General features: G+C 38.3%; 1 protein-coding gene across 1 annotated transcript in view; it reads left to right on the top strand.

Annotated features, from left to right (window-relative positions):
- Positions 1–16,787, top strand: part of Pka-C1 (Protein kinase, cAMP-dependent, catalytic subunit 1) — a gene marked incomplete in the record, with an annotated part of 110,012 nt that overhangs the window by 85,449 nt on the left and 7,776 nt on the right. Inside the window, 1 exon segment of the mRNA XM_070102933.1 lies at positions 5,204–5,368. Coding sequence (XP_069959034.1) covers positions 5,204–5,368 — 165 coding nt within the window.

The following is a 16,787-nucleotide window of genomic DNA, read 5'->3' as shown; positions in this document are numbered from 1 at the left end:
CTACTCAAAGATGTGGAGAGTGTGTTTTTGGTATGGCTTAACGAGAAACAATTAACCCCAGAAGGTTAGCCACCCAGGATAACCCAAGAAAGTCAGTGCATATTCGAGGACTGTCTAACTTATTTCAGGTTTTCGGACGTACTAGTACGGCTTACGCACCAGTGTTTTTTACTTACTAGTATACGCCTAAATTCTAGCGCCCTCAAATCTAGTGAGAGAAAGCTGGTAGGCCTACATATGAAAGAATGGGTCTATGTGGTCAGTGTGCGCAGTATAAAAAAAATCCTGCAGCACACAGTGCGTAATGAGAAAAAAAAAACTGTTTTTGGATTAAAAGAGCGACTTTGCACTGTATTTTCGTATGGTATTTATTGTTGTATTCTAGTTTTCCTGGTCTCATTTTATAGAATGGAAGACATATTACAGAAATTGAGATGATTTTGACTGGTTTTACAATGAAAAGTACCTTGAAATTGAGCTCAGTAGCAGAAATGTTGGATTTTTACCAACGTTTAAAAGTAAACAAATCATGCTAAGCATCCAATACACATCAACTGATGAGTCTAATATTCTTTCACAAGTGCGCCGATATTATTTATACCATTTCTACGCTAATGCAGTAGTCTGCATAACAGTAAATCTTCTATTTTTTGTGAGGAATAAAAAATTCAAAGTGGAAAGCAAAAGAATGTAAGAGGGGCATGGGGATGTGACTAATCAACAGAGGAAATGTTATTTTAGTGCCAGGAATGTCTTTCTTGTTTATTCTGGACCCTATTTGGAAATTGGCATCTTGAAATTTGTGTGAAATTGGCAAAATTGCTAAATTCTGACCACTGTATTGGATAGTTGAAATCGGTAAATGGGTGGTTTCTTGTACTCGTTCGATAGAAAAAATGGCGTTCTAGCGAAATAGTTATGATTTTTGTCGACTAGTACACTGGAATTGGCCGAAAATAGGGCTCAATGTGGGCGAAATCGCTGTCGCGTAAACATCGTCGAGACCGCTAACTTTGCAAGAGCATAATTCCATAAGTTTTCCATCAAATTTCGTACTTTTGGTGTCATTATGATCGGGACAAGATTCTCTATCTTTTCATAAGATTTTTTTTTTTTTTTTAATTTGGGCGACCCTGAGAACGAGTCTGGGAGAGGGCCTGAGGACCTTGAAAGGGTTAATCTTGTCCCCCAGGATGCGACCCACACTAGTTGACTAACACCCAGGTGAACAGGAAAAAATGCCTGGAACTAGTGCTCAAATTGGTGAATTTAAGGCCAGCAAAGGTTGGTCAGTGTTATAAGGCTGAAAAATTCCACCCCCAACAATTGTTTAATTGTGACGAAACAGGCCTGTTCTGGAAGAAAATGCCAAACAGGATCTACATTACTCAGGAGGAAAAGGCACTCCCAGGACACAAGCCTATGAAAGACTGGCTAACTCTCATGTTTTGTTGTAATGCTAGTGGGGATTGCAAAGTGAAGCTTTTACTCGTGTATCACTCTGAAAATCCCAGAGTGTTCAATACTCTTCAGTAAGGGTAAGCGTCATTTTAACATTTATTTATGTAGTTATTGTGCATATCTAATTGTTTTCTTTGTAGGGAAATGTATATTTCATGAAAAAAATTTTTTTTAATACTTTTGGCTGTCTGGAACAGATTAATTGGATTTCCATTATTTCTTATGGGGAAAATTAATTTGACTAACGATAAATTCGCCTAAAGATAAGCTCTCTGGAACAGATTAATATCGTTAGTCGAAGGTCCACTGTATAGGGTTTGCTACTGTCTGCAGTTTCGGTATCCACAGCAGGTCCTTGGAACACATCCCTGTGGATACAGGGACTCTACTGTATAACCTTTATTGAAGACCTGTTGATGTATGGAAGATGGGAGGAGGGAAGAGGATGGAGGAGTTACTATTGTTTAGAAGGGGAATCCCCTTCCATAAAGACTTAAGGTACTAAGTCCTTTTCTGGAGTTCCCTTATTTGTTTTTTAATGCCACTAGGACCAGCGTGAGAGTCACTGGACCCCTGTCGCTCAAAAAATTGTTCCAGAGAGCACTGTTTCTGGCGTTTCTTTAAAATTTCCCTAAAATGGGACATGGCATTGTCATTGTACATGTTGCCAACATGGCCTGCAACAGCTTTGTCAGGGTGATGTTCATCCATAAATGTTTGCACCTCACTCCACTTTGCACAAATGTCCTTAATCTTTGAAGAAGGCACCTTCCATCTCTCTTCTTCCTTCTCCTCTGAAGCAATTTCCTGAGCTGTGGTCTGTTGCTGTTGCAGATGAAGCTCTTGCAGCTCTTGAGTGGTTAGCTCTTGCAGCTCTTGAGTGGTTAGCTCTTGCAGCTCTTGAGTGGTTAGCTCTTGCAGCTCTTGAGTGGTTAGCTCTTGCAGCTCTTGAGTGGTTAGCTCTTGCAGCTCTTGAGTGGTTAGCTCTTGCAGCTCTTGAGTGGTTAGCTCTTGCAGCTCTTGAGTGGTTAGCTCTTCCCTGTGGTCCTCCACCAACTCTTCCACATCCTTGCCACTCGCCTCCAACCCCATGGAATTCCCCAATGCCACAGTACTTTCCACAACTGCCATAGGCTCATCAGGGTTAGCTCCAAACCCTTCAAAATCCCTCTCTTGGACACATTCTGGCCACAATTTTCTCCAAGCAGAGTTCAGAGTTCTGGAAGTCGCTCCCTTCCAAGCCTTACCTGTAAGGTTTATGCAGTGGAGGATACTGAAGAGATCTTTCCAGAACTCTCATAGGGTCAGTTCAGTGTCCGAGGCTATTTCAAAGCGCCTTTGAAACATTGCTCTTGGTATAGAGTTTTTTGAAGTTTGCAATGACCTGCTGGTCCATGGGCTGGACAAGAGGAGTGGTATTAGAGGGCAAGAACTTCACTGTGATGAAACAAAACTCCTCTACAATTTGGTCATCCAAGTCTGGAGGATGAGCAGGAGCATTGTCCAGTACCAGGAGGCACTCAAGTTCCAATTTATTTTCCAGGAGGGATTTCTTCACACTCGGGCCAAATACTTCATTGAGCTAATCAAAGAAAATTTCCTTTATGACCCATGCCTTAGTGTTTGCCTTCCACATCACACAGTTTACTCTTGATGACACTTTTTTTCTTGAAAACACTGGGATTTTCAGTGATACACCAGTAAAGGCTTCACTTTGAAATCCTCATGAGGATTACTATAGAACATGAGAGTTAGCCTGTCTTTCATAGGCATGTGTCCTGGGAGTGCCGTTTCCTCCTGCGTGATGTAGGTCCTCTTTGGGATTTTCTTCCAAAAGAGGCCTGTTTTGTCACAATTGAACACTTGTTGGGGTTTGAATTGGTCAGCCTCTATGTACCCCTTGAATTCCTGAACATATTTTTCAGCCACATATTTGTCAGAACTTGCAGCCTCTCCATGCCTTACCACACTGTGTATGCCACTATGCTTCTTAAATCTCTCAAGTCTTAAATCTCTCAGTCTTTGCTGGCCTTAAATTCACTAACATCAGCACTAGTTCCAGGCATTTTCTTTACAAGATCATCATGCAACTGCCTTGCCTTTTCACAGATTATCAACTGCATAACACTGTCTCCTGCTAACTGTTTTTCATTGATCCAAACCAACAACAAAGTCTCCACATCTTCAAGTATTTGTGAGTGTTTCTCACCTTCTTTACCAAAGGGTTGGCACTAGAAGCTTTCTTTGGGCCCATGGTGGGTTATTTAGCAGTTGCAAGCACAAAAAAAGGATGGAATATTATGAAATGTATTGTATGAACACGTGGGGTGGCGGTCATTCGCTGATAAACAATAGCAGACTGACTGTGAATGGTGTGGAATGGTGTGGGGCCGCTTGGGGCCACTCATACGCGTTTGGGATGAACAACTATTACCGAGGTAAATGACGATCACTGAGCCAATATTTTGACAAAAAAATGTTGAGATTACCAAATATTATGAAATCCAACGACTACGATATCCGAGGGTCCGCTGTACTCATTTACCGATGACTTGAACTTACGATGGGCTCTCTGGCCAGTATGCATACCAAAATAATGTATATTAGAGCTGATTTCCTCTATTCTCTTTATTACAATGTACAGTACACTACTGCATAAACATTTAAAAATGCTATACTAAAATTGTTATAAATGGTGCAAGGGTGACATTACAACAATATCAGAGAGGGTTGACATAAACCCACTGCCATTATAGTATGCTCTTCGTTTAGCGATGAATTTGTTTATCGACTCTGTATTAGGAACGGAACTCTGTCATTGAGGAGAGGCTGTGTATTCGTGTTTTATTTAATGTCTTCATAAAATCCATATATTTTTTTTTTTCTAAACAAACCGGCTGTATCCCACCAAGGCAGGCTGACCCAAAAAGAAAAATGAAAGTTTCTCTTTTTAAATTTAGTAATGTATACAGGAGAAGGGGTTACTAGCCCCTTGCCCCCCGCATTTTAGTTGCTTCTTACGACACGCATGGCTTACGGAGGAAGAATTCTGTTCCACTTCCCCATGGAGATAAGAGGAAATAAACAAGAACAAGAACTAGAAAGAAAATAGCAGAAAGCCCAGAGGGGCATGTATATATGTGCTTGTACATGTATGTGTAGTGTGACCTAAGTGTAAGTAGAAGTAGCAAGACGTACCTGAAATCTTGCATGTTTATGAGACAGAAAAAAGGACACCAGCAATCCTACCATCATGTAAAACAAGTACAGGCTTTTGTTTTACGCTCACTTGGCAGGATGGTAGTACCTCCCTGGGCAGTTGCTGTTTACCAACCTACTACCTAAATAAAATCCTCCATATATGAGTTGTAAATATCACACTGTTACTGCTGTCTGAAGTATGAAATAACTCTAGTACTTTATTCATTTTTGTAAAGTACAGCATCATCCTTTCACCATGACTCCCACTTTTGTTACTAAATAACCTTATTGGTTGGCCATGAAGAGTGCACACACATGTTTATTGGATATATATTTTCTGCATAAAATTCATTGCATTTACGTATTGTAGATTGTGCCACAGGTTGCTTAAATTAAACCCAAGAAAATTAACTAGTTGGCTGATGTTCATCCCAGTATGAGTGATTTTACAGCTTTGAGTTAAAATCTGCAAATTGTTTAGTCTGAGTTGGGAACATTTTTGTACATCATCATAATGTACTAATGTGAACTTCCATTTTAGGTGCGGTTCCCAGGTCATTTTTCGTCTGACCTGAAGGACCTGCTGCGGAACCTCCTACAGGTTGATCTAACCAAGCGGTATGGAAACTTGAAGAATGCTGTAAATGACATTAAGAATCACAAGTGGTTCGCTTCAACAGACTGGATTGCTGTATATCAGCGGAAGGTGAGTAGGTTGTAAGCACTACAATGGTATCACTCGAATTACTACTATGATTGCTAGTTTGTAGTGAACTAAGTTTGCCAGCTTGCATGACTTGACCTTTAACTAGTTTCAGTTATTTCTGCATTGTTGCATGCATGTTAAAATTTTCAGCTTTCACCGTTCTAATATTTGACACTAACACTATTAGTTCATCTTGCACTCAGAACTTTCTGTATTTAAATAAACAACTTAAATAAAAAAGAACTTATAACCATTAAACTGTTGCACGAATTAACAATATCATGTAGATCAAGGATGTTACAGACATGTCCAAAGGCATTGCTTGCATCATGATAAGGCATAACAAATGTAACAGATTCATGCTTCACTTGAAGTGTGGGGTCCAGCACTGGAGCCATGGTCCATTGTAAGGCCATTGGCTACCTCATTTTTGCGTATGTCCTTAGACATTCAGCACAACTTACAAGTAAGACCCATATCAGGTGATTTTTTTTTTCCCCAAGGAATAAGCTAACCATGGTGGGGTTTGAACACTTGGTGAGTGAGTCGTAAAACTTATGGCTAGTGTGTAACAATAGCAACATTATTGATTGTGCATTACCAAATGATGCAAGTTATTGTTGTTTGTACAGTTTGTATTACATTAGTTTAATCTATTTTTTTTTTTTCCATAATACAGGATATCCACAAAGTTCTTTTCTGATTTCAAAAATTTATTATAACAATAAGGTAAATTATGGAAATGCAGTTCTCTGCATACAATCACACAATTATTATAACACAACTGTCCAGGCAAATAGATTGGGTATTGTGACCCCATCAGAAGGCTCTCCACACTTCTCCAGTACCAAGCCTTTAGACTTTTGTGGGGGTTTGTAAAGGATTGTTTTCTGGATACTGTATCAGTAGTCGACATTAAAACAGTGTTATAATAAATAATGGCATTGGAAATGGCTTGCAAGATATGTTGGAATGAACTGGAGTATCAATTAGATGTATTGCAGGCCATTAGAGATGTAAATGTTGAGATTGCACAAATTAGACACTTGTGAAGGTATATAAAATCTTCTCTTAGTTCAGCTGTCATGTGCAAATAACTGCATTTTCATAGTTATCCTTTTGTTGTTAAAAAACTTTAAAAGGACTTCAGACATCCTGTATATACCAAATGTTCTTGGAAACTGTAGTATGTATGGTGAATTTGAACTGCTGCTGAATTTTAACTTGCAACCATTGAATTCATGTTTACTATACAGTATCGAGTCTTCATAAAACTGTGGTACTATTTGAAAGTGCTAAATATCACATTGCTCTAAGATTAAACTGTACTGTAAAATTACGTAGGTAAACTACATTGTGAGCATTGACGCCGTGTCCTATTAAAGAAGTAGCATATTAGGATGCAGCAGCTCATGTTAATATACTATGTTTCATATATGCTTTCTGTTTTTGCAGAGAAAAAAATTATTTTTAGAAAATTTTCTAGCATAATTACACAAAGCTCAGTTTCCATGAAAAAATGGTAGTAATGTACTTTTAAACTAATATTATGATCATCAGTTTTTTTGAGCTTGATTCATTTATGTGTAATTAAATACTGTACTTGCAATAACCTATTTGAGTTTGGGGGAGAGGAAAGAGTTGACAGTGTGTATTGTAGTTGATGGTACAGTTGAGGAGGGGCTGGTGAATTAACCATTGTGAACAAACCCATTTTCTGTGGGTGGATGATGCTGATGTGGTTTGTATTTGATTCTGCTGAAGTTTCATATAAATTTGTGAATGATTTTTTGGAAAATATAGGATCTACAGAAGAAGTGGAAGATGAGTAAGGAACATGGGAGGGAGGAGGGGGGAAGCTGGAAGATGTTGGTGCAGTAATGAAGGGTGGTAAACCTTGGGCTCTGTAGTATTTTGCACTTTCATGATACAAATTTATATTTTAGTAGCTTGAGGGTATATCAGAAAGAAAGTGATGGAACATGGTAGTGTTTGAGGGTTAGCATATAGTACTGTTGGAGAGTAGTAGTTTAAGAATTAATGGATGAGGGCCAAGTAATTACCTATTGGTATCTACAGAAGCAGAATTAATCTTGTTAGGTAAAAGGACACATGCTAATCTTGTGGTGCCTTGTTTTGGGTATTTACTTTTTTAAACTTCATTTTAAATTTCCCATGGTTATAGCACTCAGCTTCTTTTAACCCTACTGCTGTTTATGAAGACGACCTTACTAGTAATTTTAGCACCTCTGATTTCTTATGTCCCTGTTGCAGCATTCTGCTGGTAACATTACCTCTTATGTTATGTTGTTTCCAGATCAGCCTCGTGGTTAACAAATACTTGGTTGTTGAAATTTAAATAAATTCAGTGTGCCTGTCTGTTTCTCTCCAATAATTCTTGTGACTTGTATTGTAGAAGGGTAATAGTTTAAATAAACAGTGTACAAGAATTTTCTGATCAAAAGCTAGACTGTCAGTCAGCATTCTTCTGCTCTCAGTGATTTATCTCCCTTTTCTCTATTGGCATTTTTGTGTACAGTATTTTTACAGTAACACTTTGTAAATGAGGCAAGTGTATAGTTCAAAGGGTTTTGCTCATCTCCCTCTGTAATATTGGCACAGTATATGCCAATACAGTGGAACCCCCGTTCCAGAAGGTCGGTCGAAATCCAAAATGGATGAAACTGAAGTAATATTTCCCACAAGAAATAATGTAAATCCAATTAATTCGTTCCAGACACCCAAAAATATTAACAAAAAATGCATTTTATAGAGAATAACTATAGTTTTACATACAGAAAACAGTGAGAAATAAATATAAATGACTAATGAAATGGATAAATGAACATTTAAATCACTATTACATACCTTTATTGAAGACTCTTGTTGGTGTATGGAAGAAAGCAAGGAGGGGAGAGGGAGGAGAGTTTACTGTTTGGAAGGGGAATCCCCTCCATAAGGACTTCAGGTATCAAAGCCCTATCTGGGGTTACTTCCCTTATTGTGTCTTTTACTGGCACTAGGACCAGCTTGAGTCACTGTACCCCTGTTGCACAAAAAATCTGTCCAGAGCTCTCTGTTTCTAGCATCTCTTGAAGATTTGCCTAAAATGGGACAAGGCATTGTCATTGAACATATTGCGGACATGAGGAGTGGTATTACTGGGCAAGAACTTCACTGTGATAAAACTAAACTCCTCAACCATCCTGGTGAGCTCAGCCACTTTCGTATTTTGATAAAAGCTCTTCTTGAATTCTATCATGTTTCTCACCTTCTTTACCAAAGGGCTGGCACTTTGGACTTTCTTTGGCCTTATGGTGGCTTATTTTGCAGTCGCGCTCAATAAACAAGCACCAAGAACAATGGATGAACGCTTGGAATATTGTTCACTGAACGAGTAACAGGCAGACTGATTCAGGTGTGTGAGCGGCGGCATCCCAGGCAGGTGGACGCATGTGGATGTATGAAACCCAGGGTAAAAATTCACCGAAAAGAGGTGACCAAAATCCGAATTGTACAATATTCGGACTGGAGGAAAACTGGGGTTCCACTGTATTAAGAAAAAAGAACACCTTTTAGGAAGATTCCAAGTTTCCCCAGTTGTACACATTGTATAGAGGCTTGTGCTCTTTCATCTAGCCTGTTGTACTACTATTTTATTTTTAATACAGTGGACCCCCGGTATTCGATATTAATCCGTTCCTGAGAGCTCCTCGAATACCGATAATATCGAAAACCGAATAAATTTTCCTCATAAGAAATAATGGAAGTCAAATTAATCTGGGCAAGACACCCAAAAGTATGAAAAAAAAATTTTTACTACATGAAATATTAAGTTTAATGCAATAGAATAATTACAATATCAATAAAATAATTGATACTTACCTTTAATGAAGATCTGGTGATGATTGATGGGATGGGAGGAGGGGAGAGGTGTTAGTGTTTAGAAGGGGAATCCCCTTCCATTAGGACTTGAGGTAGCAAGTCCTTTTCCGGGGTTACTTCCCTTCTTCTTTTAATGCCACTAGGACCAGCTTGAGAATCACTGGACTTCTGTCTCACAACATAACTGGCAGCCTCACCATGCCTAATCACACTATGTATGCCACTACGATTCTTAAATCTTTCAAACCAACCTTTGCTGGCCTTAAATTCACTCACATCACCACTAGTTGCAGGCAATTTCTTTACCAAATCGTCATGCAACTGCCTAGCCTTTTCACAAATGATCGCTTGAGAGATGCTATCTCCTGCTATCTGTTTTTCATTTATCCACACCAATAACAATTTCGCAACATTTTCTAACACTTGCGGTCGCTGTTTCGTAATCACAGTTGCACCTTTTGCAAGAACAGCTTCCTTGATTGCCGTTTTCCTGGTCACTATAGTAGAGATGGTTGATTGGGGTTTATTATACAACCTGACCAGCTCCGGCACACGCACTCCACTTTCGTACTTTGCAATTATCTCTTTCTTCATTTCATAAGTCATTAGCGACTTTTTTCTCGAAGGGTTGGCACTAGAAGCTTTCTTCGGGCCCATGGTGACTTATTTTGCAGAAACAAGCACCAAACACAGTGATAATATGGATAATATGGAATGTACCGAATGTATCCTTAGATGCGCGCACACTGGCTGGCTTGTAAACACTAGCACACACGGGGCAGTTCAGGCCACACGTGGACAGGTCTCGTACGAATCGTATCGAATACCGAGGAAAAATTTTTGCGTTAAAATGCATCGAAAACCGGATTTATCGAATACCGATGACATCGAATACCGGGGGTCCACTGTACTTTAGTAGAGTTACCTCATCTTCAGATATTTCAGTGGTCTATATTTTAATCACGTGATTGGGGTTTAAAATTACACCTTCATTTTTGTGGTCTTGTCATTTTTAAACCTTTCACTGTCAAGACCCCTGCTTACAAACTTGCTTTCAGTGTCAAATTTTCAAAAAAAAAAAAAAAAAAAATATTCTTATGAAATGATAGACCTAAGTATGTAGTTGGTTGGTAGACAGCTACTACCCAGGGAGGTACTATCATCCTGCCAAGTGAGCATAAAACGAAAGCCTGTAATTGTTTTACTTGCTAGTGTCATTTTTCTGTATCATATACATGCAAGATTTTAGGTATGTCTTACTGCTTCTACTTAGGTCACACTACACATGTATGTACGAGCATATACACACTCCTCTGGATTTTTTGCTATTTTCTTCCTAGTTCTTGTTTATTTCCTCTTATCTCCATGGGAAAGTGGAACAGAATTCTTCCTCTGTAAGCCATGTGTGTTGTGAAAGGTGACTAAAATGCTGGGAGCAAGGGGCTAGTAACCCCTTCTCCTGTATATATTACTAATGTTAACTAGGGGCACCCTGCTTTGGTGGGATACGGCCGGTTTGTTGGAAGAAGAAATGATAGAGAATCTTTTCCCAATGGTATTGATGCCAAAAGTACAAAATTTGATGTAAAACTTATGGAATTGCGTTCTCATGAAGTTAGCGGTCTCGGCGATATTTACACATCGGCGATTTTGCCCATTTTGAGCCCTATTTTTGGCCAATTCCATTGTTCCAGTTGACCAATTTTTGAGAATGCTGGGTGTTAGCCAGGGACCGTTCAGTCTCTTAGCTGTCATCTGTTCAGTTTTTTTAGGGCAGTGCTTGTTATAGAGGTATTGGGTCTTTTAGAAAATTATTAAAACATTCGTCAATATCTGTATAGATTTCTAGCTCAGTGTGCCAGTCAATGTTTGTTACTGCTGTTGTGAAGTTATTAATGGCTGCCTCATTGTGAAGTCTGAAGGTGACTTTAGTAGTGTCTTGGGATATTTTACCAAGAGTTGTTATGAGGAAAGTAGGGTAGTGGTCTGTGGTATTATCTGTAATTATGCCTGATTTTAAAGGGGATATGGTGTTGGTCCAGATGTGGTCAAGTAGGGAAACACTAGTCTCCGTAACTCTTGTAGGTTTTGTTACTGTTGGTAGCAACATGCAGTTACTCATTGTGTTTGTGAATTCAGTAACGTGTGGGTCCTGGTCTTGCAGGAGATTTATATTGAAGTCACCTGAGAGTAGTAAGTGATCTTTGTTCATGTGTGCATCAGTTATCATACTCCTAGGTTTTGACTAAATTGGCTAATGTTTGATTGTGGAACTCTGTAGATGTTTATCACTGTGAGAGGTTTTTGTAGGTATTTGGATTTGAATTTAGCTATTATATATTCCCCATGTTCATCCCTTGTGCAAGTATTAGTGATCCATTCTAGTTGGTCTGAGTAGTATATAGCTGTGCCACCCCCTTGTTGGTCTGGCCTACAGTTGTGTATGGCTGTGTAACCAGGAATGGCATAGACATCTGTAGTATCAGGCTTTAGCCAGGTTTCAGTTAGTGTAATGATGGACATATTGGCATGCAAGGAATTTAGTAATGCTAGGAGGTCATCGTAATGCTTGCTTAAAGATCTGATATTGTCGCATCTCCAGGCCCCTCTTATATTACACTTGCTTTCCATTTTGAATTTTTATTCATACAAAAAAACAGAAGATTTACTGTTAGGCAGACTACTGCATTATTGTAAAAATGGTATAAATGATATCAGTGCATTTGTGAAAGCATATTAGACCCACCAGTTGATGTGCATTGAATACGTGATGTGATTTGTTTACTCTCGAACATGGGTAAAAATTGAACATTTCCGCTACTTTGAGCTCAATTTCAAGGTATTTTTATTCCATAAACCATTCAAAAATCATCTCTATTTCTGTAACATAGCTTCCATTCTATCAAATGAGACCAAGAAAACTAGAATAAAACCATAAATACCATATGGAAATGCACCGCAAAGTCAGTGTTTTAAACCAAAACACTCGGTTTATTTTCTCTCATGCACTGCGTGCTGCAGGATTTTTTTTTTTATACTGCACACACTGACCACTCAGACCCATTCTCTCATATGTAGGCCTGCTAACTTTCTCCCGCAAGATTTGAAGCTGCTAGAATTTTGGTGTAATATTATGGCACTTGACACTGACTTGCAAGCTGTAATATTAGGGCACCGACAGTGAAAGTGTTAAATATTTGTATGGTATATTGCTCTTATTACAACCTTATTTAAATTCCTTCATTCCTTATTTATTTTGTATGTTTATTTCTGGTTTGTTTGAATATCTGACAAGTCCTTGGGTAGGCAAATTTCTTATAATAATTGTAAAGCCTTTATTTTTTTTATGGCTCTCCAGCACCTTTCTTTAAGAATCTTTCCATTAGATCTTTTTCCCCTTTTTGGAATAAACATATTTTTGTATCTATTTATGTCTGTATCTTGCAGTTTTCTGTTACATAGTTTTTCTGACTTTTTGATCATATTTTCATTTCTTCTTTGGTAATCTTAGTTCTTGTCAGAGAATTAATTATTTCTCCCCTAAATTACATTTAGTAACATGTTAATTTCAACAGAACATGACCACTCTTTGCAGTTTAGTTTGGTTCAAGGAGTTTTGTAGTCTTGCTGATTTGATGTATTTCCTCATTATCTCTTGTTTCAGTACAGCTAAAAAAAAAAAAGCCAAAGTTTTCTTTTGTTAAATGTGAGACAGATAAAGGTGCTGAGATTTGTTCCTTTAATGAAAGAAGGTTCATTATAGAAGGAATACATTTAAATCAGGCTTAACACTATTGCATTTGTATTGTAGTAGTTCTTTACACCCCAGTGGTAGTCTCTTGCCAAGCCAGGGTGTCCCCTCCCAAAAAAAAAGAAACTTCTTTACCTTCATTCAGTTGCTGCATGAATTTGAGAGTACGTACTTGTCTAATTTATAAGCACAGTAGTAATTCGGTACTTGAACAGCTCCCAACTTGAACTTCTCTGTATTCGAATGCTTTGTTCAATAAAAAACAAACCTAACCTCCTGCCAAGAAATATGTCAGTGAGTTTAGTCACTATGTAGAGGTTGAGGGTTTTATTTCCCAGCAAGTGTTCAGTTGTGATGAGACAGGTTTATTTTAGAAAAAAAAAAATGCCAAACAGAACCTACATCACTTAAGAGAAGTCATCGCCAGGACACAAGCAAGTGGGAAAAATTTGTTCAGTACTCGAACAGCCTTTTGGAATTAATTAAGTTCAAGTATCGAGGTACTGCTGTACTCTCACTCGCTGTCTATAATTTTTTGGGGGGAGGGGGATCTTGATATGGAGTAAGAATATTTAATTTTGTTGAGCTAGACAGTGTTGTGTAGGTGTACCACCACTTGCTTTACAAATAGACGATTTTCTTCGTTCATTGCAGTTTGTGCTTAGGTGATTTGTTGTTTCTTTAGAAATTTTTGATTAAAGTTCAATATTTTACTTGTAAAACTTGTAAGAAAAATCTTTAATGAATACTATTCTATAGTGTTCTTACTCCTTAAAGTCTGTATGTATAATATCAAGATAACATTTTCCAAGCTCAAAAAATCTTTTGTGACTTTTAACTAATGGCTGCACTGCTGAATGTTGCATGTGATCGCTTTGTTGCCTCCCTGTGGTAGATTCCTGCCCCATTGGTTCCCAAGTTAAAGAACCGAGGGGACACGACCCAATTTCCTCAGTATGAGGAGAGCAGGACTACATTTCGTACTTCACCAGAGAACCTATTCGCCGGAGAATTTTCTGAATTCTAGACGGTTGGTAATGCTTTGACATAGCTCAATTAACGTTTTTTTCTGCTTGTGTAATATATATACATTGTTTACATATTGTATTTTACGTTTTAGCCTAATGTACATTTCTCATACTAAAGCAGTGATTGCATCGAATTTTCTTTTGCAGTGCTCTTGTAATTATGATTCATGCTTATTTATATGTACATTAAATGATCATAATTTACATTGGTTACTTTCTTGAAAACTGTACTACTAATGATTTCTACTACTTATGGACTGAAAAACGGGAAAATTAGGGTTGCATTCTTCAGATCTCCAAATTATAAAAAATTCTTTTAATGTCATAAAAATAATTTTTTTTTTTGCCTGATCTTGTTGATCTGTGGAATGCCTGAACTGTAGTGAAGTTCAGACAGTTAATTTTAAGCTGTGCCCAATGTACGAGTATGCAACTGGCAACTGTCCAATGTGCTAGGTTGCACAATTTTATGTACCCTCAGATCTGCCACCTGCTAGTATTTTTGACCTTGGCACAATGATCGTAGGATTACTGGTGTCTTTTTTCTGTCTCGTAAACATGCAAGATTTCAGGTATGTCTTGCTACTTGCACTAGGTCACACTACACTTGCTTGTACAAACATATACATTTGAAAAAAATCTGAGATCAGGAGGGTCCACACAGTTTATCATGGTTAGGTACAGTACATAGGTGATGACTGAGGTACTAGTATGCCTAGCTAGGAAAGTAAACTATGAAATCAGGAACTGTTGTTCCACTACCAGCTTTCCTACCATCAAACAGGGTTTGGAAGTGGCACAAAGATAACTTATTCATTCCAAATTAATTACAATTTTATGATACTAACAGTGGAATTCAGCCACAAAGCACTAAGTAATGTGCGCTGAGCTAAAATCATATGGATAGTAAGCATCCAGATACTGACCCACATGGGAGGCTGGTTTGTTTACCTGTCACCTTCACATCCTCCCCTGCATTGCTAGGACAGTTGAGTTGCTTAATGCATATTGGGGAAGTTTTAGGTCTGCCTTCTGCAGCACTTCTTAACAGAAATGTGTGCTGCCAACTGAAATGAGTTCTGTTTTTGCACACAGTAATAGAAATGGGTTTGCTTTTACTAGAAATTGAAAACCTAAATTAAAATTGTGTAATATTGAAAACATAAGCTATGATCCCATGACTTAAGGTTTTCTATTGTTTCAGAAATTTAGATACTTAGAAAACTGATTTAATCGTGCATCAGGTAAGAGAAATTTTAATATATTACATCATGCCTTTATCATCAAAGTGATGACATGATTAACTTGCCTTTATACCATCATTGAGGTTATATGTCCATGACAAGGTTAGCTAAAGTGTTTTCCTGCAATTGTACATTTGCATATTACAAAATTTATTATATTACTGTTTTTGTAACTAGTTTTTATTTCTTCCATTGGCAGAAAGCTTACTGTAATTGCATCTAGTATATTGAATCGTACCCTTTTTAGCTATGTATATTAACTTTTTTTTTTTATCTTTAATGACTAATATGTTATAGAACCTTTATCAGAAGATGAGTGTAAATAATCAGATGGCACACACCTTCCAATATTCTTGGTATATTTAGCAGACTGTGATACTATAACCTGCATTTATCTATGCACCCAGTATATTCACTGTGTACTGATCCTAACAGGTACAAGAAGCCTGTAATTTGTGAAGTGTCTCCTATATTTTACCCACAAACTGTAGCTGTCTCCAAAAAAAAGTTGTGGTCAGGGAGTGCAAATGATGATTTAATGAGAGAGAGAGAGAGAGAGAGAGAGGGAGACAGAGAGGGGGAGACAGAGGGGGGGAGAGAGAGAGAGGGGGGGAGAGAGAGGGGGGGAGAGAGAGAGGGGGAGAGAGAGAGAGGGGGAGAGAGAGAGAGGGGGAGAGAGAGAGAGGGGGGAGAGAGAGGGGGGAGAGAGAGAGAGGGGGAGGGAGAGAGAGAGAGAGGGGAAGGGAGAGAGAGGGGGGGAGGGGGAGAGAGAGGGAGAGGTAGGTAGGTAGGTTTTATTATTAAATTTTGCTGAGGATAAGAAAAAGTTTTGGAATGAGTTTAATGGGTTGAGAAACCCTAGGGAACAAATGGATTTAACTATTTAAAAAAAAAGGGGGGGGGGAAGCCATTAGATTGGGAGGATGGAGGTACTAGGAAAATGGAGGAAATATTTTGAGTTGTTGAATGCTGGAGGGGAAGGCAGTGATTTCTTGCACTGTACAAGGAGGTGTAACGCCTTTCAGGAGTGAGGAAGCGCCAGGTGTCTGTGTGGGGAAGGTGCATAAGCAGTGGATTGGTGCACTTGTTCAGTATATACATGAAAGGAAGGAAGGTACCTAGGGATTGACAGAGCATGCATAGTTCCTCTGTTTAAGAGAAAAAGGGGACAAAAGTGTAAGAATTTTTGAGTATATGGGTGAAGTGTATAATAGTTATTGAAAGGATTATGGGTAAAACATTAACCCTTTCAGGGTCCAAGGCCCAAATCTGGAGTCACGCACCAGTGTCCAAGAATTTTCAAAAAAAAAATTTGTTATTTTTTCTTATGAAATCGTAGAGAATCTTTTTGTGAAGGTAATAAAACAAAAAGTACGAAATTTGGTGGAAAATTGACGAAATTATGCTCTCGCGAATTTTGATGTGTCAGCGATATTTACGAATCGGCGATTTTGCCGACTTTGACTCCCATTTTAGGCCAATTACATTATTCCAGTCAACCAAATTCTTAG

The sequence above is a fragment of the Cherax quadricarinatus genome, chromosome 84 (genome assembly GCF_038502225.1).
Source record: "Cherax quadricarinatus isolate ZL_2023a chromosome 84, ASM3850222v1, whole genome shotgun sequence".
NCBI lineage: Eukaryota > Metazoa > Arthropoda > Malacostraca > Decapoda > Parastacidae > Cherax > Cherax quadricarinatus.
The sequence above is the reverse complement of the archived record's forward strand: the minus strand, read 5'-3'. Positions and strand labels throughout refer to the sequence as shown.